General features: G+C 39.3%; 1 protein-coding gene across 3 annotated transcripts; it reads right to left on the bottom strand.

Annotated features, from left to right (window-relative positions):
• Positions 1-897: 897 nt before the first annotated feature.
• On the bottom strand, positions 898-21,072 carry LOC117428881 (semaphorin-4E-like). 3 transcript variants are annotated; one of them, XM_059015240.1, is made up of 17 exons: positions 20,969-21,072; positions 20,809-20,886; positions 18,888-18,974; positions 9,590-9,979; positions 9,023-9,168; positions 8,684-8,746; positions 8,424-8,522; positions 8,041-8,140; positions 7,109-7,219; positions 6,835-6,986; positions 5,948-6,120; positions 5,411-5,567; positions 3,866-4,088; positions 3,617-3,732; positions 2,812-2,978; positions 2,637-2,689; positions 898-2,392 (listed from the first exon to the last, which is right to left on the bottom strand). In XM_059015240.1, exons 4-17 carry the CDS (start codon positions 9,702-9,704, stop codon positions 1,611-1,613), a joined length of 2,457 nt encoding a protein of 818 aa, XP_058871223.1. In that variant the 5' UTR covers positions 9,705-9,979; positions 18,888-18,974; positions 20,809-20,886; positions 20,969-21,072; the 3' UTR covers positions 898-1,610. The 3 variants fall into 3 exon arrangements, with proteins under 3 accessions (XP_058871223.1, XP_033903754.3, XP_058871225.1); XM_034047863.3 differs by having other exon boundaries at positions 20,809-21,072; XM_059015242.1 differs by lacking the exon at positions 20,809-20,886.
• Between the last annotated feature and the right edge of the window lie 373 nt (positions 21,073-21,445).

Genomic DNA, 21,445 nt, shown 5'->3' with positions numbered 1-21,445 from the left:
TTACTTCAGGGTCTGGATGGCAGTTTAATTCTTCCAATTAAACAATTTAGCACAGGGCTGAAACAAAGACCACGACTGGACGGGCCAACTTTGGCCACCCCTGCATCACAGCTACTGAGCAAACCAGAATAAAAAGGGTTCGAGACAAAAATGACAATTACAGAAATGTAATAGACTGCTCCAAACTATTACGAGATATTCAGAGGGCTATGTTAAGCGTTCTAAAAGACCCAACTTAACCCCCAAAGCAGAAACGGGCCACAATGTGCAAATGCACTGCAGTCTGTGTAGGGAAATAGGTTCCCATTGCCCTCCCTGATAACCACATACACCAACACAGGCCTGGTGTGTCAGAAAGGAGTACCAATGGGTGCTGTATACACATGCTTAATATAAAAAGGTACACATCTGAATATACCTTCACTTTTCAGAGCAGTGTACAATTCTTGTTGTATCCTTACTGCTCGTGAAAAGCTGGGTTCATGAAATTCAACAGCTCTAGTTGTTTATCAAGTGGCATTGCCATGATTTTAAGTATGTAGGGATGACAGCCTCCCAGCCTCACCTCTGGATCCACAGCAAAAACCGATAGCTGGCAAGAGGAATGCTATAGCAGAGCTATAGAGCCACAAGTAAGCAGCCTGACGTACACAAGCAGGCATGTGGTATTGTGGGGGGGGAGTGTAGATACCACTGGTATGGGTGTGCTGAAGTAACTAGGTTTTTACACCCCGACAATCAAGATATTTGGGATAAAATGTAGAGAATCTTGTACCGCAAATGGGCAAAACAAATAATTTCCAAACGGTATCTGATAGAGAATTCAAGAAGGATTAGGAGAACAGGTAGATGGTGTTCTCAATGTAAATTATCCATACTACAACAAAGAGGAAGTGATTTCTTTTTTTTAAAATTTATTTTAAAAGTTAAAACAAGGATCACTGACAGTACCAAAACAATTTTTTTTTACAACTGAAAATCTGAAAAAAATAAAAAATAAATCCCTAGAATTTTATTTCATCTCCAGCACTGCACATTTTTGTTCAAAACTTGCTTTTAGCTTATTTTTTTTTTTTTAAAAAAGGTACATTCTTAAAAATGTGACTATACTAGTTTTAACAGCAATTCAATATTAGTTTCAGATTGTTTCAACTATGTACATATAATTACAAAATACTTGGAAATGTAAAGTGGTTTTGTAAAGTAAGAGACAACAGCAATGAAACTAGAAAGCTATTCAATCATCCACAGGCCCAACATTGAGTGCACTTGTTAAGAGAATACCACAGCTGGAAAAAAATCTGAGACTCAATCCAAAGAAAGGTTCCTGAACGAAAACTGTGCAAACAAACAGTCGCTGTCTGCAAGCGATCAGATTCCTTTTCATTCTCTAATATTAAAACCAGCAACAATATCGCTTGGACAGACAACAGAATTTAAAAACATTGAACAAAAAAAACAAAAAAAAAGTACAGGTCAATCAAGTTCATTTACATTTAAAAAAAAAAAAAGAGAACACACTTTTGGGAAGTAACAAATAAGAAAAATCAAGGGAAAAAAGTTAGCTGCCTCAGTTTAAAAAAAAAAATATATATATATATATATATATATCAAATTTCAGATTCCTCATCAATATATTTGAAGTCGTCCGCTCCCAGTAACATCGAAGGTATAATGAAAGAGTCATGGTCCTTGCATTGTCGAGCAGCGTTATTGTTGTTGGTAATCCTGCTGTTCACAGTCGTTCCCGTCTGGCAGTTGTTAACCAGGGGGGATGCCTCAAAGTGTCCTCTAGCATTGAAGGAGACCTGGTGCGCGGTGGTGTCCACGCCGTCGATCAGCACCTTCCTCGTCGGCTCCTTCACCTTTGGCTTCACGCAAGGCAGCGGCAAGTGCCGCTTGTACAAGTTCCAAGTCAGCAAACAAACCAGCAGGCATGCTAAAATGCCGACTAAAATTTGCAAGACCAGCACCCTTTTGTCATCCGTCTGCAGCATTATTTTCGGGTTCCATTCGCCTGGAACTATTGGCGGCGTGGGTGTGAATCTGGTGTTTCCAGGGGACTGTGTGGTCCCCGGGGACTGCGTGGTCACTGCATTCTCCGTGTTCTGCCCCTGGCTCTGCTCTGGCTGTAGATTGTAAACGGCCATTGTCAGCAGGTATTGCTTCCCGTTCGCTTGCTCCACAGACTGACAGGTGTACTGTCCCGTGTCCGCCACCGACACATTGAACAGAAGAATCCCACCGTTGTAGGTGTGGTATTTGGGGTTGCTCAGCTGAATGGAGCTGCCATTCAGAGTCCAGTGGATTTGCGCCAGGTTTGAGATGGGACTGCATCTGAGCTGAATGTTATTCCCAGGAATAAATGTGCGCTTTTTTGTTTTGATGTTTCCTGGGGGAAAAATAACATATTTAATATGGGAAGGTGGCTCCTTTGTTCTTTAAATATTTTAAAGAAAAAAACAAGATTATAAAAAGACTGCAAGAATGCAATTGTATTTGTAATTTTTTATCAATTGTTTTGCTTTTAATGGTTTTGTATTATTTTACCACATGCAAGGTGGAATTTAGAGTTTGCCTCCCAGTGAATTTTTTAAATGCTAACTTTTTTTACAACTAAAATCAAAATCACATACCGAGATCTGGGCAGCTAGAGGCATCTCCTTTGCCTACACTCTGGATCAAGTTCCTGTAAGGAGGAAAAAACAACGTTTTGGATCAAAACCAAACACTAGTCTGTAATGTAAAATAGGAACTATAAGGGAAAAGATATATTATTATAAAAAAATTAAAAAACAACGAAATGCTTACTGTGGATCAGCAGTCCTATCAGCGGTAGCAGCACACCGATTCACAGCCAGGTCCCATGCACAGTATGGATCCCTTGCTAGCACGCAATCCAGACACGTCTCGTACCGTCTGCACACGGAGAAAGACATTTGCACTACGCGGGACGGGGACCCGGCATAGACCTGACCCTGGCATCAACACACAACAAACAAGGACCATCTATCACACACAAAATCACTTACGTTAAGGACGAGAAAGAAACCCACAGGGCAAAAAGAAATCCAATCCTCATGCAAGTAAGACTCCTACTGCATAGCAGTTTCACCCATTCCAGGGTGTAATATGTGCTTGATTAGCCCAGGTGTGTAGGTGACAAGCTCAGGTGTGTCTTAGTCATACTAAAACCAGGAATGGATCAAACTGTTATGCAAGGGGAGTCTCATTCCCATCCCTGCTCATGTTATAAATGATATGGCAAAAAAGGCTACTTGTCCTAAAGATACCCAAATTAGTGGGGTGGGGGGAAACACACTGTTAATTTCTAATTTGGTCTAGGTCGTGTTCGGATAATTTGATTACAACTGTGAAATGGTTTATTTGACTTTCCCCAATCAAGAAACCTCTTAAAAATAGTACAATTCAACCCACTTAAATACAGAACATACAGTACTGCACTGTTCTGTAAATACCAAAGATATTGGGCTGGTCAGCGCATTTTCTATTATGTTTTTGAATAATTCAATGTTTTAATGTATTAATAAAAGGTATAATGAATAGAAAGTGAAGGTTGGTTCACTTTAGCATTTGAATTGATATAAAAGGTTACCTTTTTTGAAGACAGAGTAAGACTCTGGACTGGCTCAGGTGGTTGAAAAAGCTGGACCTCCTCAATAATAAACATCTCCCCGTCGAAGTTCACAGCTTTCTGCAGGAACCCATTCTCTGTCAAGCAGAAATAACAATATAAATAAGGTTCACTGGACACCACCTGTAACCGATCTTTAATGAGAGAATAGTAGAAAGCATGCCCAGATCAATGACCCAGACAGAGCTCATGTAAACAGGAGGCTCACACCTGTTCCGATGAACATGACGTCGTATGGTTTGCCGTCCAGCGCTGTGATTCTGTCCACCACGATCCTGCTGAACCGGGACCCCCTCTTCACCAGTCTGGGCTGGCCACCGATGGGGGTCACTGAATCATCCATCAAAGGATGGTCTCTCACAAACTGCAGCGTTTTGTCAGGCAGGTCGAGGGAGCGGTTGATACCCATAGCTCTTGCTTGGTTATTAATACACTATTAAAAAAAACAAACAAAAAAAACATTTGCATATGTGCTAGATGCAGAAATGATGTATTTTATTGGCAGTGTTTAAAATAATCATTTTAAAAGCACGTTTGGGTATACAAACTGCTGCACAACGCCAACACTTGTCTTTGTTTATTGTATGAATTTAATGCAAATATACTGGACAAAATAGTGACACGATTAGTTTCAACATGCATCAATAAAACTATTGCTTTTGTTTTTAAATCAATGTCAGCCACTTTTACCACCTTATTTATTACAGGTCAGTACAAGGAAATTACCAAGGTTGCATCACCATTTCAAAATGAAATATGCAAAGCTGAAATATGAAACCATGCTGGGGTTAAGCAATACATATTAGTGCTGGGACAAACACGGGGTTTCCATGTTTGAATATTTGCTCATAATTTAAATAGTAATAAAAGCCATTATCTTGCTCTGAACGCAGGTAGCGACAGCATAGCAGGGGGGCGTGGCCCGTGTGTGTGTGTCTTTATTTTACAGCAAGACGTTACAATGTGTAACACGTTAAAGCAGAAAAATATCCCAGGAGTAAAGAATTGTTTCATTCCTTGCCATCGCCGTTCTTCACAGTAAACAGCGGGCATAGACACATTTTCATAAAGTAATAATATGAGGTTAACTTGTACCTTTTTGCAGATGAAGCAAATGTAAACTGAAATTTAACTTTAAACACTTTGAATAAAACAAACGTGGAAATGGCGTTGTAAAACAAAGGGGGAAAAAACTCACCGTTTTGGTTCTCGTTTATTACATAAGTCGCAATATAGACTATATAAAATCTATATAAAAAAATCACTACACAAAATTTCCAGCAAGTTGGGTACTGTATAAGCGAGGCATTTCAGAATGAAGTGCTTGCCTTTTTTTCTGTCCCATGAGACTGACTCGCTCTAAAGCAGCACAACGCGTTTTTGACCCAGATGGCCTTCCATAGAGATCACTATGCATGCGCGCATAATCTGGTTTGCTTACTTTTTGCTGTCTAAAAAACTTTTAAATAGAGGCTTGAGCTGCTGTATTGATCCTGTGTTAGTTTTTATACATTAAATCTCACATATCACACAGAGCTCTTTTTCATTTGCCATTTTTGAAACTGTCACGCAAATTCTGGTGAGGCGGTAAATAAGTGCAAGGTATTTTTGTCATTTCTAGCGAATACGAACATTGGATATTTGTCCCAGCGCTAACATACATAAATAAATAAATAAATAAAATTATTTTTGTCCCCCAGCTGGACTAGTTCCATTTCATACACTACTGAAATCTGATTGGTTAGAAATACTCACAGCCCCAGGCCTGGGCACAGGCACCTCTCCACTGTACATCACCCACTTCACATGAGAGGACTCCACTGTGACGGGAGCTTTGTATTTCCCCTCTGAGAAAACATCCTGAACCGCGGTCATGCTGTACGCACACACTGCAGAGATATCCAGCGCCCCCCTACGACAAAATCGACAAAAACAAGTTACGACACACTGCTTTACACGCTGGCATCACATTTTTACGTATTCCTCTTAAAATACATAAAAACAAAAATGCTAACACCTCCTTAACAGTTACTGTTACTTTTTTTTTTTCAAAATATCAATTTTAAATTTCTTGAAAGTTGAAATGTGTACTTAATAAATAGGTTACATGTCAAACCGTGGTTGATGTTTCCCTTGAAATAATCATTTTTTTACTGATATTTCACACCATAAAAACAAACCAAGTGCCTGTGCAACTGAGAAAGCCGCTTCTACATTTGTAACCCAATCAGTGGTAGCAAGAGACCGCATTTTTGTAAGGTACTTTCACTTCAGTATTCGAAGTCTACTCACGACTGCGGGATGAACACGGCGTAGAAGATGTTCTCTCTCCAGTCCTCCGACTTCAATACAAACACGTCCTGGACGATGAGCTGTACGTTCAGCTCTGGGACAGAACAGACCAGGCTGGCTTTTAAGAAGGTCGTCCATTTCTTCTGCAGCGTCCTCTGGCCTCCTAGATCACCCTGTTTAATTGTAAGTTACAAGGAGAAACAAAATAAAATGCACTTCTCAAACAGCAGCAATAAAAACACTGTGTTAGGTATTCTTTTTTGTGGCCTGGAATTACAGCAAGTCTTTCAAATCTTAAAGGAATTGACATAGTTAACCTGAACAAATACTTTAAGCACAGTACAGAAACCAGGACCAGAGAACACAGTTGGAAACTAAGTGGAGATAGACTTAGGACAGAGGGAAGGAGACACTTCTCCACACAGAGCGATGAGGGTATGGAATGGGCTACGCAGTCATGTTGTTTAGACAGAATGACTTGGATCTTTTAAGACCCAACTTGACAAAGTTCTGAGATCAAACAGCTGCTAAGAACCTGACGGGTTTAGATGGGCCTAATGGCCTCCTCTTGTTTGTACATTTTCTTATGTTCTTATTAAATCTACCAGTGCAAATTTGACAAGTACCACATTTTATGCAATTCAAGTTTATGTAGAGGCTGCACTTGAGTTAGGAGTTACCAGACTGTTCTGACTAGGTACCACAAATTCAGGGTTTGACACCTTGGCACATGAAACATCAGGTCTATGGCGGCCGTTCAAGCCACTTACAGCATTTGCGAGACTGATAACTCACAAGTTAGATTTAAAATATAATTTTCCTCCAGAAGACAAGCTTTCTACTTCCACCGTTATTCTTTAACGCTGCTTTGTTCCTGTGAAACCAACCTTGCACACACGAGCAATCCTGGACACCAGCAGCTTGTTGTAGAAGTCGTACTCCACAGCAGTTTCACTGAAGAACAGGTACACTTTATCATCGTCTCCATCTGCGTTGTTCTGGCTCTCCTCCACCATGTCCATGTAAATGAAGTTGGGTTCTGAAAAAAAAAAAAAAAAAAACTTAAGGCAGTCTGTGTGACTTGATAAGAAACAGGGGTACACAAATACATATATAAAAAACAAAGTCATAATAACAGTGCCTGTGAAGAACAGTGCTGACCATTGAGCCAGGAGGCCTTGAATTCGGTCCGGAGGAAGTTTCCTGAATTGCGTATGACCGCTGGTTCCGATCCCAGGAAATTGATGGAAGTCGCAGCGTAGAGATGATCTTCTGCAATTGAACGCAGAGTTAACACTTGGATAAAAACAAACAGCTAAGTATTGACAAGAAAAAAAAAGAAAAAAAGAAAACCTTGGTCAGGCAGTAATACAATCCCTGCCCCCACTCTTTACAGGCACTCCAACGCCGCTCCCTCATCAGTCCACAGTGCACGGCTGACTCTGCTCCTTATCAGCTGAGGAGGGAGTGGAGGGAGCATGTACAGAGGAGAGTCCACATACACTCAATTAAGATAACTTCAGGGAGTGGAGGGAGCATGTACAGAGGTGAACAGAGGAGAGTCCGCATACACTCAATTATGATAACTTATAATTTAAAAAACATGCCTCATTTCTATTTTGCACCATTGCCAGAAAGAAAAAAAAACACATTTCATGAGCATTACCCATAAATGCTATGAATTTATATACAACTAATGAACTTATATACAAAGTGATACAGAACATGCATGTTTCTTTGTTACAATAAGCCCATTAAATACTTACTTGTGCCGACTATCTTTTTTTCTAATAAATCTGCATTTGGTGTGTATGTATTAATGGCTAGATAGACCAACCAGGGCAGATACAGGGGAGCACACATTCTGCTAACCTGCAAGTTCACTTTCCTACAGCCTGCAGGTATTTGAAGACATTTACAGCGGAAAAGGGTGCTGTGAAATAGCCCCCAATCAATGCGGCACTGCAGCTAATACACAATGTGCTAATGGTTTATGAATATGGGAATATGCATTCGGGCAACCCATCAAACAGGCCTGATTTATCTTGGGTCTAAAAAAAAGAAAAGAAGATAAAAACTGATACTGTACATACCAACCAGAACTGAGGCGTACCTCTGGAAGGGGTCAAAAGGACACTTGCCCTTACCCTCTTCAAAATTGTTTTCAAGCAGCAGTTGTCCTTTATTGAAAGTCTATTTAAAATAAAAACACACACAAGATTTAGTTTTATAAAATGCAGTTCACTTTAGTTAACAGCAAGGATAGAAATAAGACTCATATTACATAGCAGGTTTTACTATGAGCTTGATTAGTCACTGTGTGTAGGTAACAAGCTCAGGTGTGTCTTACTAAACTCAAAGGAAAACCAAGAATGGATCAAACTGCTATGCAATGGGAGTCTTATTGCCATCCCTGCTTCATAGAAATAGTTAATAGTTATGTATTATATAACTAGAAATACTTATTACAACTTACCATATAGGCACAGGTAGGACTGAAGGCATTTGTCCCACAAACATACATTTTGGCATCATCTATTTTGTGTAGGGTACGAATGTAGTTCCGACATTCTGTCTGAAAACGCAAAACATACATACATTAATACTTTCACTGCAAACTTCATCAGCTTTTAAAACAGGTAACTACTGCCAAGCCAGTGTCAACAAGTTTGAGGTCAAGCTCTACGATGTTTAAAAAGAACTCAGGTTGGTAAAAAGAACAACGTAAAAACACACATCTTTGTTTTTTCCTTTGTTGGTGCATTCACGCTGTTTGCTCTCCGGAACTGTCCAGTAAACCTGCAACACAAAAATAAAAGGCAAGTGAGTAAGGACAGAGTAAACTGAAAATGCCACATAGTCCCGGACTTCAACGCTTTTCAAATCACACATGTTTTTGCAGGCTAAATTAGTCCCATTCTTTCTGCGTTACCTAGAAACACAATGATCTTTACACCTGCAATTCAGCCTGGTGAAAACAAAAAAGAATTAGAAACAAAGTCATACCTGAACACTGACTACATGATTACAGCAAAAACAAAACAAAAAATAAACATGGTTTTGTTTTAGACTTACAGTAGATAGTCTCTCCGATATGTCCTCCATGTTAAGGGCATAGACGGCTTCCCTGGCTCCCACAAACAGAGTGTTAATGTCTTCTCTAACCAGCATGGTTGAATAATTGAAGAATCCTTCCTCTTTGAAAGTTTTAATGCTGCCATCTACAAGCAATAAATAAATCAATCAACAAATAAATACATAAATACATTTACAAAATATATAACTGTATATATAAGTTCTAAGTTATACATTAAGTTTCAAACCTTGTAGAGTTTACACTCTTCATTATTGTAGAACATATGTTTAACTAATAATTTAAAATTAAAAACACTATGAAATGTCTCTAGTATATGTAAGCAGTAATAATTTGTTGGTTTTCTTTCCCCATCTCACCTGGGAAAGTCCCAGTTTTAACACCATCATTATCATCTTTTGTTAGTGGAATTTTAAAAGGGAAATTGGTAATCCCAACAACAAAAGGTGAGGTCAGAACTAAGCTACCACTGCAGTTTCAAACATTTCTGTTCAGTAAAGTACACTATTGCTGACAGATTATGTAAATAAAACAAGAGAAGCCCTTACTTTGGTGGAGCACACTTTTCCTGGGGATGCAGTTTAACATAGAGGCGTCGAGCCTTCGGTTCAATCCACACAGCAGCAAGCAGAGCAAAGCTGCCATCGCAGTATTGCCAAACATTCTCAAGTTTCAGGTCTTTATGTACACTTTAAAAAAGTTAAAATCAGATGAAGTACCAGCACTGGCAAGCATGCTAAAAAAAAGTGGCTCTTGTCAGTTTCCCCCACCCCAGTTAATGAGTCTTAGGTCGGAGTGAGTCTCCAGTGCAGAGGCCTGCAACCTCTTGAAAACCTCTTCTGAAAATCCATCGCAGTAGTGCCACACATTTAGAGCCGGGATAGAAGACTTCTTGTTTTAAAAAGTACAAGCTGGTGCAAGATCCCTGCAGCCATTATCTGAAAAAGAATATATATATTTATACATTAATAGATTTAAATGGAAATAAGTGAGTGTAGTTACTGTGGCCTCAAAAGCCCAAACACACTTTCCCTTGACAAAGGTATTAAACATACCGAAACGTTCGGAAGCTGTCTTTTTTTGTGAACAATTATTTTTTATTGTTTTTACATTTTACAAATAAAAGAAAGGAAATGAACGGATACAAATTCAATCAAAATACAACACAGTATGAACAAATTAAATAAAGTATATCAGAAAAACAAAAGTAAAATATATATATAATTACAGTAATATAAAGTAACAAAGACATACATATATATATATATATATATAAAGAGATTACACTATGAGAAATACTACAGGCATATTTCATGACCGATGTGATACTTTAAAACAACATTATATTGGAATGCACAGGTGAGATTATACAGGGATGAAAGTTACAACATACAAAAATAAAACATAAAAAAAAAAAAAAAAAAGGAGTTGGGAATTTGACGTACAAAAACAAAAGACTCCCAGCATCTCAATGGACAGCTCTGAAGGCAGGTGACTTGCAGAACCGTTTGATAGCTTGTAGTTAAGGGCTTGTGTAGACTGCAGTAGCTCAGGAGGGAGGTGTACCTAGGTCCCTTCACACCCCGCTTTGGGATAGTGAGAAACCTGGCCTACCTGCACCCCTGCACGTTGTGTGATTTTAAACAGGGATGCCAACACAGATTTGAGCAAATACAGCGAACACTGTCACAACACAGGGGCTGGGCATGTTGACACAGATATGCGTTTTTAAACCAACTGTAAACTGTCTAATGACTTCTTAAAGAAATAAGAAAGGCAACCATTTATTTATTTTTTCACTTGGCAAAGACACATTAATCTTCCAGAACGAATTACTTTACCCTTGCCCATGCCAAGACAAACATTCACAGACTTAGCTACACTTTCAGCTTGCCCTCTATAAAGATTATCTGGCAGACAACAACCTTTTTAAAATATAGGCTCCCAACACATATTCACCTCCAACTTAGAATTACTCTTAAGCTATAGCAGAGAGAGAAGTCAGATCAGTCCTGTGCTAAAAACAGAAAGGTAACATTAACACCACCACCAGCATCATTATTTTGTTTGAGAAATAATAGGAGTTAGCACTGTTGCACACAAACAGCACTATGTAATAAATGTTTAATACCAGCAGAAATACCACTTCATCAGGAAGCAACTGAACCTGGCACTTGCAGGCACCTCACAATGTGCAAAGAGATATTTGAGGTCCTTCATGGGGAAAAGAGGCAGCATATCTATCGTATCTATATCTATAAACTGATTTAGCCATGACATACACAGCATGATCAGGCCAATGCAGCTTAACTTACGTGAGCCAAGATCTGACTACAAGGTGGTCTGGCTTCAAGTTTTACACCCTATAGCTGCTCTGCCATACAGAGAAGTATGTACTGTATAATAAAATACACTGGATATTTTGTATGCACAACAAAACACAGTGTATTAAAATAACCATTACGTGCAGCTCATACCTAGTTTAGTGTGTAAACATGCTGTCATATATGCTCACTGGTTGTCTCTTGCAATATCTTGCTCAAAATAGAGTATGCTTTTCCTGCATTAAAAGAAACGTCACGATAAAGCTCCAGGTAACATTTAGGGCCTACATAAAAAGGTAAAGTGAAAGGTAAAAGGGCCCTGCTTGTAAACAGTGTGGTTTGGGTACTGGAGGTGGTTGGCAGGGATGGGGTTAATTTCCTATCCCTGTGAGAATGTGGCTGGAGCCTTACTTGAATGATTAATGGTTAATTAGGCTCCAGCCACATGGTATTTAAGGATGGGGAAATCCTTTGTTTGGAAGTAGGGAGTTGGGTGTGTGTACACTGTGAGTGTTTGCTGTTATTATATTGAAACTGTGTCGTGAAGGCTAATGCCCAGCCTACAGCTGTTTAGTATTTTGTCCTTTATTTTGGCCCTTGAGCCGGTTATTTTGTTTCTGCGTTTGGCTCATGTTGTTTGAGACGTGTTTTGTTAAACCTTGACTTGCCACCACACATCATTGTAGCTACATACTGGTTCTGAAAGCATCACTGTCTGTACCAGACTCTACAGCTGCAACAGAAATCCTCAGGTTAAAACACAACTTTATGTAAAACACCTGCAGAAGGTACTAAACACTGTACTGTACTTCCGTAGTGCAGAAAGCCTGAATTATTTCACTGCCATTTTCTCTACCCAGAATGCATTGCAGTTTTCCTAAGAAAAGCTGGACAAAAGCATCTGCTGATGCATACCTGCTTAGGGAAAGTATAGGTGAAAAGCTCCTGGCACTGTAAATTGGTGATATACATTTTAGGGAGTGGATTTTTCCCCTTTAACTATAGGTTTGCAGCAGAGCTAGATAAACACCTTTTGTTGGCTAATTGAAGTGATTTATATCAGGTATTGTATTTGTATACAGAAGTAGGAATGTACTAACAGGGAATGTATAACATGTCTATCTTCTTTTCTCAATAAAAACTTAATTCTCACTGTACGAGGCAATACAATCTCAACAGGTTCTGCAAGGCTTCAACAGAATATAGCTTTCCTTGCAGGCAACAAGCCAAAATGCATTGTGTTTACTGTACCACAGGGCAGTTTCATTTTCACTTAAATTTACAGATAAGCCAGAATACTTGTTGACTTTTGATTATGAACCAGTTGGGAGTCGATGAGTCAATGTCCTTGTGAGCGACCCGTGCACAAGATGTTGCAGTGCAAGGAGGAAGTGATGACACAGGAGAAATAGTAAATCATATCAATAACCATTAAAAGTAGCTGCCGACTGCTAGAGGTATTTTACCACAGTCCCTTTCTGCTATTATAAGAGCTAACTTCCTCTAACTCTCCCTTTCTTTTTGAGCGAGGTCAAGGATCAGGTATATATACACCCCACCTCCTAGCCCCTCCCCTGGAATATACTATTTCATACAAACATATACAATCATTTACCAAACAGATTTAAAACCATCAACTTATAAAAACGCACCATTTACAGATCTACACAATATCTGCATTCAGACTGTCCTGGATAGGTACTCTTTAGGCAACTAACACCCTTCACCATTTCAGCTTCCCTCTCCATAGACTAACATTAGGCACGTCCCTGCTATTCTGTGAAATGGCATGCATGACACACGCGCCCGCCCTTACAGTGTACTGGCTACACACAGAGCACGCAGCAAGTAAGTAAAAGCAAATGGTTTCAAGTTTCATAGCTGTACTTTGTCATATTTTCTTCCCCAAGGCTTTCCAATAACGTTTATTTAATTGAATCTTTGTTATTTACTTGTTGGTTCTTCATTTATACATAAGGTGACCATATGGCTCCGGGTTCACCGGCACAGTTCAGGCTTTTCAATTCACAACCCAATGCATTCTGGCAGGCGGTCCTGCTTCTCTTAAAGGAAAGAATGGTACCTGTGCCAGGTAAAACGTACCAGAATGCATTCGGTTGTGAGTTGAAAAGCTTGAACTGTCCCAAACTGTCCCGGTGAACACTGAGCCATATAGTCACCTTATTTATACAGAGAAACGCTGCAAGTTCACAGAGAGTGCACATGCCCAGCGAACCCCTACCACCCCTGCACTACCCGGGACCCAGACCCTAAACAATGCCCCTCACAGGTCAGTACATTTTGTTTCCTTATTCATGTATTTCAGGCTTAAAATATACTCTACTCGAGATCTATTACATACACAATAACAAAGTCTGTATTGTACATGTAGGTTGGTAATGTCAGAAACGGAGGGGATTTCAGTGCGTTACAGTCCTTATCACGTGTGCTCACACTGATTCACTACAGTATTGCACAGATATGTCATCTTCAACACTACAAGTAAGGTTATATACCCTGTAAAAAAAAAAAAAAACTAAGTGAAAGACCATCTGCTTATTAAAATACTAGTTTCAGACTCAGTCAATGGCATTTACTACTATATAAGCTTGAGAGAAAGGGATGACACAGTAAAAGACGTACACAAAGTAAAGCAAAGAAAAGTGATTTTCCACACATTAATGCACACAGGGATAGATTTTCATAGCTTTTACTCCAAATCACCAGCAGCACATTTTCTTAAGTAAAAACGCACCCAATAAAGTTCCTAAACTAGAATTAAACAAGTTAATTAGACATTTAACTTAGGGGCTTGTAGGTAGTCTCCAGTGGTTTCTTATTCATTTTAGTGTTTTCTCCTTTCACGCAGAAATTGCACCAACGACAATTTGGAGAAAAGGAAGTGTTTATTAAAGAACACTTTTACACAGCAGACAAACGTTTAGTCTTTCTTAACACACCTCCAGTACTGAACTGTCTGTCAGTAAACACCGTTTCAGAATCTGAAAATCCTGTTGAGCCAGACAGCCCTTCAACAACAAGCTTCAACAAGTCAGGATCCGAGGTTTTGCACAGATCTCAGATTTGTTTTTCAGGGCAGCTCTAAGATTTTTTAAATATATTAATAATTGTGCAACAGCCAAAAAAGTATTTTCTAGGAGACAAAAACAGCTTGTAGTAGGAGTCAGATTGCACTCCCATTGAAGGTAAATCAGACATCTTCAAGAGTCAACACATTCAGGTGCGACTAACGTAGTTACATTCACACATATTAAGCTTAACAAAGACTGAACAGCTATGCAAGTGGAGCCCGTAGTCTATGCTACAGTACGGTCAAAAACAAATACACTGCACAACCAGTAGTAAGTTAATTTTAACAAATGGGCTTGAAGACAAGATTGTGTGGGAAACTGTAACGGAAAAGATAAAACACTTAATTCAGAGAGCCTGAGAAGGCACAAAAACTCATTCATATCTGGGAGATCACATACTTATCTAGACTTGCCACTGTATACTGTGTATTCAGTGCATACAATTTAAGTGGCAATGTCTACAACATTAACATTAATGAGTCACGGTTGCCATTACACTTTCCTAAATATTTCACTGATTGGTTAAAACGCTTTCTACTGTTCAAATTCTAAAACCAGGGAAGAAAAATTCAGCAGTTACAAAAGAGTGGGGCACAGATCATGCTTCCAACATCAGTCAGATCTGAATGCAATAAATGGTTTTCAAGCTGTCTGATGCTATACTTAGGGCTGGAGAAAACTCAAAAGACTGAATCAAAATTAAATGTACACAATAAAACACTTAGATTTCAAATAAGGTGGCGTGCTTACTGCAAGGCAAGAGGATCTTCAAACAAGACATCTACCTTAATCTACAAACAAGACACTGCAAATCTCAGCATGCAAAAACTCGAGGAGACAGATTAGTGCCAGGAGATACAACCACACCCCAGAAAATCGAAGCCATCTGCATAATCCACACAGAGGTCCAATGGAAGCTTAATGACGAATTACAAATAGCCACTAGTCATGGAAAAACTCTCTCTTCTTTTGTGTATGTCTGTCAGTGCTAAGCCAACAATGGCTTTGCCATTCGATTAGAGCGCTCCCCCTTATAATGCTGCAGTCAGGAGCCATAGGTAACTGTGCAATTTGTGTTCTGCCTAACGAAAGAAAACACAGGCGCTAGTGTAGGGTCATTGCAAGGGCAAATGGGACCATACTGTCTTATAACCTGTTGCTCGTTATAACTGAAACACAGAATCAGATCAGTCGGGAAAAGGATGAGATGATCCAGTGCAATGATCATGAATTGCTACTAAGACTAAAACTACAGTGTTTCAAATGATTTACCGGGTTTTCAGATCAACAGACTAACTTTACGGCTACTGAACTTTACCACTGAAAAGTCAGCAGGCAGTCTCCTTTGCTGTCTGCAGTTCTTCTAAAATAAAATCAATCAAAACCATGCAAATGACTTTGGTCATTTGCCTATGATGAATAATAGACACACATTCAAATAGTTTGGGGGGGGGGGGCACAGACCTTAACTTTAAGGCATTTTCACAAAGATCATACATTTACAAATAATGCACAACTCATCAACCTGTATCACATGCTATTGGAAATGTACAAACCTGACTTAACTAATGAAGCACAATAATAAATCCCTAAGTGAACAATGTTGTCGCTCCATGTTATGTTATTGGATGAGCAAAGAGCAGCTCCACAGGCGTGGTTGCTAACAGTTATAAGCTGAAGTATCACAGAGAAGGGAAAGGGCTGCTGGAAAACACACTGGTACTTGCTTCAGCTGTGCTGAATATTCCATTTGTACTAAAATTCAAAAAGAGCAAAGGACAGCAACAAAACCTCTGATAGGATCCTTAACCTGAACAATTTGTTGAACATTATTAAAAAGGTTGACACAGGGAAAGAGACTCCCACTGCAGAGAAATTTCAGGTTTTACAAGCTGTGCTTATTAGTTACACCTGACATTAAGGAAAAAAAACAAGTTACAGGTTCAGGTGCAATTAATTAAGCTTGCAGTAAAACTTGGAATGACTCCTGCTGCCATGCATGCTTTAAATGTAGGCTGGAGTTATTAGATGTTGTTGGCCCAATCTGAGCTCACAGGTATTTCCTACAAAATGTTATTGGCAAACAAAAAAGATGCAATAGTCTTGTTTAAAAACAACAGAGCCTGTAGTAGATTGGAAGCTTTAGTTGAGGGACCATTTCAAATGGCAAGCAGGTTTCACAGGAAAGGGCAAGCGAACCAGGCTCCCTGCGGCTAAAGGAATGTAAAATATTGTCTGCTCCCTGATTGCAACGTCACAGTGGAGTCGTAGTATAGTGAATAAAAGAGACTTTGCAAAACAATCTTTGAGTATTACTACTACATATCCAACTACTGAGTGTTTTATACTTATGGATGAAGGCTACAGAAGAATGTACTAAAGGATAGCATTTTGATTATACAGATTATATAAATCTTCTGTGCGGTTTGTGAGATGGAAACGAGGTGCAGTTAAAATCCCTGCCTCCCCTCCCTAGCAGACACCGTTTGTTTAGCACCTCATGCGTCACCAAATGGCCCCACGCAGGGTGACAAGTCTAGCAGCTCAACACCACATCCTTATCAGTGCCATGCCAATGATTCCAAGAGTTCCTTCGGTATTTTAAGACCAGAAGCTGCTGCGAGTTCAAACGGCCTGGCCCCTAGCTGTGGTGTTTGCAATAATAATGTTGTTGTCTTAATGTGCTCAGTAGTAGTAAGAGAGGGAGGCAGCAAGGTGTCACAGTTGTATTCCACATTCCAGTTTTATTTCCGTCACAACCCAAGTTGTTTTGATCTGGTAGCTTATACCACTGCTGACAAACAAAAGCAATCCCTTGTATTGCAAAGCCACTATGGGACGGATTTACAGTAGAACATCAAAGATGCAAACCCCTCAATTACTCTCTGTTGCGATTACCCGAACACACCAACTGAAACTAGAAACAGGGCTCCTGCCTACTGTTAAAGACTTGAGGAGCACAATTAAATACATCTCTCCTAGCTTATTCTTTTTTTGTCCTGCTGTTATTATTTCTCAGTTTTAATATTAAAGACAGTACCAATACTACAAGTGATATCATTACAAATATTAAAAGGTTTCAGAGTAATAAACATTTGCAGCTTTATGAATACCCTCCGGTCCTGATGCCTGCGTAACTTTGAGGTTCGACTGCAGTAAGCTTTTGCTTCAGTGCAAAGTTTTCTATGTTAAATTGTTTTTCGAAATTAGTACCAACTGACACGCAGACAGGAGTCTATGACTCAGGAGACGCTTAGTAAATCAGGCTCAGTGGTTTTTGATGGGCCATTCTGCAGGTGCTCCTCATCTCTTTCCATCAATATCTTACTACAGCAGTGAGAGACGGGAATAAAAGCCAGATTGTTCAACGCTTGAATACATTTGCAGGTTTTCAAAAACAACAAAAGACATGTTGATTACTCAGTCTTTACAGCACCATTACTGTGTATCATTGTAAATAGGAACTGTGTCTTCGGCCGATGTGCTAAATGTCTCTGGAATTTCCTCTTGCATTAAAAAAACACCAACAAGGTGTTGCTTATGCGCCATCAAGCTGTGAACAGTTGCCACCATTTAACATAACAATTGGAGCTAGCAGCAATCAAGCAAAAACAGCAAGTAGTTATAATCAAACATGACAGTATTTTGATAGCACAGGCACAGCATATTAAAAGGTGTCCAATTGTATAATTAAATAAATGTTAAAAAAAATCTGTTTCACTCAGGAACGTGCATTTGTTCTTACCCGATTCACTTTGATAAGGGATCCCAAAACCTTTTTGAGTTTGTGATATTTAGGAAACTTGGCCATCTTGTGAAACAGCAACCCAATGCATCCCTGTGCATTCTGCAGTGTTCACCGTCCTACAGGCTAACAACTCAGATATGTGCGTCACAGGCTAATGCCGTCAGCAACTGGGCCAAAGAAGATGCCCACCACAGGCTGTGCTGCTTTCAGAGAACTTCTATTAGAGCGGTGCAGGGTGGCCAGGAGCCTGTTACAGTAACCTTGTTGTCTGCCTTTCACCTCCTCCTTTGCAGCTGGCTGTAATTTCAAAAACTAAAAATCCAGGTCTCGATTGCCACACATTTTAATGCAAAGTGCATATCTTTTCACCCGCTGGAGGCTAACTGTAGTGTTGTCCTGAACTATAGAATATGGTTCTTGGTTGCCTTGCTTTAAATATGAAAATGTGAAACCAGAACTCACCCGGAACAGCTGCTAGGGACGTATACACACTGAACAGCAAACCGGAAGACAATATCAGAAAGGAAAAACGGGCCTCGGGGGGGGCAGGGGGGGAGATTGTATTTATCAAAGGTTTGTTTGTTTGATCTTACTGTACAGGACTAATGAGATACACCTGCACTGTGTTCACATTTAGGGCTGATAAAGAACAGCAGAAACACCACTTTTACCAGTCACTGACCTTTTAGACAGACTGGAGGCAAGTCTTCAAACATTTTGCTACCGTTCACAGGTCCAGTGGTTAATATATTCCATGTCTGCTTACACTCTGTGGGAAGAAAAAGAAAAAAAAGAGTGCTTACGATAGCGGACAGCTTGTTCAATGATTTACAGAGATGACCAAAAAAAAAAGCAAGATCCATTTCAGTAGTTTCTTTGTGAACTCCAGACACTTCATAAATACAACCTGTCCCTAGGACGACTGCTAAGACTGGTATGTCCAACTCACTTTGCACCAAGTCTTTCAAATTAACCTGTAGAGTGTATGTTACATTTTAATAAAACAACTTTAACCAAGAGAAAAGCACAACTTTTGGGCCAGTCCATTCAAAGTAAAAATTGCATTCACTGTTACATCTCGTACATTTCTCTCTGGGTAAGTTGAAATGCTGGTCTTGTGTACAGTAAAATGTCTTTATTGATGCAAGTTTTGATAATGCAGCCAGTCCTTATTGTACTAAAACAAACTTTTACAAAGAAAATAGAAAAGTCACAAAGGTAGAATCATAAACTACTCCTAACACACCCAGTGTAGAAATCTGCTCATCTTTGCTGGTTTCTAAAATGAATTCAAGCAAACGTGCCCTGGCAAGACTGAAAACCCTAAAATGATAGCATGACAACTAGGATGACTAAGCACCTACAGTAAACAGGCAAGGAGAGTGATATACTTCTTAAGAAGAAAAAAAAGGTTTGCAAACACACAGAACCCGAGTATACGGGTAAGCTGTGGTGTCCTACATGCACTTCAATTTAAACTAAGATAGGATTTCATGGTTAATGTTTATTGCAGAACCAACCAGGCCTGGTTGACTCTCCAGTTTGTTTACATGTCCTTGAAGCCTTTTTGGTCACCCTCTGAACTACGGAGGCCCCTGCTACCAACTGCAGCTGCAAGAGGTATACATGCCACAAGCCCCACTGCCACTGCAGCTCAGAGACACAAAACAAATAAAAACTGAGGGGTTCTCCTTCGAAACATGACGTTTCCAACAAATGCATACTTGATCTGACAGTTTCAGGTTCCATAGAGTACTTTTTTTTTTAAAACACATCACTTAAATAATTACTGAGAGGTTCAACCTTATATATACACCTTATGGTGTAATTTGCCACACAAAGAAAACACTTAAATTAAGTTTGAAAACTACACTGTTTTCAGAGATTGTGTAGAGGTCTGGGATTTCAATTTAAATAATCTGGCTAGAAAGATTAACGTGGTCTGCAAAACTGACTCGCAAATGTCAGTAAAAATCAAAGTGTGGCTGACTAAAATACACACATGACGATATTCAGATAAGCGCTTTTGAACCTCGGTTGCGAATTTATTTAATTCATCCCTATAATAGAAAGATATACTCACATTAATAAACATAACTACTTTCAGAATAAATAATTATACGTAATAATAAAACAAATTTTAAAAAAAACACTGACTTCGATAAGATTATGATTACGATGAATGTAGTCATAAATAAACATTAATGATTAAATGGTCCAATGATAACGAATAAGCGGCACTGTTTGCAGACACTGACTGTAATTTTACAATAGAAAATACTCCCACTAAGGCAACATAAAGATTACGAAATTACGATTATGAAATGTTTCAAATGATTCTCGCTTGACCTTTGCGCTTTCAGTTAAAAGAATAGCTGCATTTTAAAAAAATTACACATTTAATTCCAGAAACAAACGACGTGCTGCTTTAGTTTAAACAAACGTACTGTGGTATATATATATATATATATATATATAAAGAAAACTATAAAAACCTGTGGCGCTGAGCGAGTCGGAGTCTGATGGGTCTCCCGTCCTTGCTCGAATTTCCAATATAAATAATCGATGTAAACGCGCACACACACACACAAACACCTTCTTACCGTGTCTCTGTAACTTTTAGTCCCGTCAGGAAAGGGTATAAAGAAAAGTGACTGTGCTGAGTTCTGAGTTAACAAAACCTGAAGTCGGAGAAAAAAAATCTTTTATTTCACAATACTTCCCACAGCGCTTTTAAGTTTCCCAAGATATTATCAGAGCTACCTGAGCCGCGTCTCTCAGTCCGAGGCAGTGACGGTTAAGAACGTCACGTGACCACGTCACGCAGCGCCCTTCGGCTCCCCTGCAGTTCAGGTATAGTGCGTGAGACTCAATTCTACTTCAATTTAAGCAGTCTGTAGTATTTTTGTAATTGATGTTTATTTGGTCTGGATTTCACATTGGCGTGTGTTGCAATGCCTATATTACTGTAGTTTGGAATTTATATACGCTAAGATAATATAAATCTAAAAAGAGGCAATCTCCATTAAAGTTTACTGCGATCAAACTAATAAAGCCTTGTAAAAGTGTGGTAACGCACAGTAAAGAGTGACTCTCTGGGTACTATGGAAATAAGCATGGTGAAATAACAGGTATGCATGTGAAAAAGCAACCGCAAGACTACTCCACATAAAAATGGGCTGACAGACACAGAGTGGTGAGCTGTTTTTTTGTTTGTCTGGGGGCAGATTGAAACGATAA

Source organism: Acipenser ruthenus, chromosome 49 (assembly GCF_902713425.1).
Source record: "Acipenser ruthenus chromosome 49, fAciRut3.2 maternal haplotype, whole genome shotgun sequence".
Lineage (NCBI taxonomy): Eukaryota > Metazoa > Chordata > Actinopteri > Acipenseriformes > Acipenseridae > Acipenser > Acipenser ruthenus.
The sequence above is the reverse complement of the archived record's forward strand: the minus strand, read 5'-3'. Positions and strand labels throughout refer to the sequence as shown.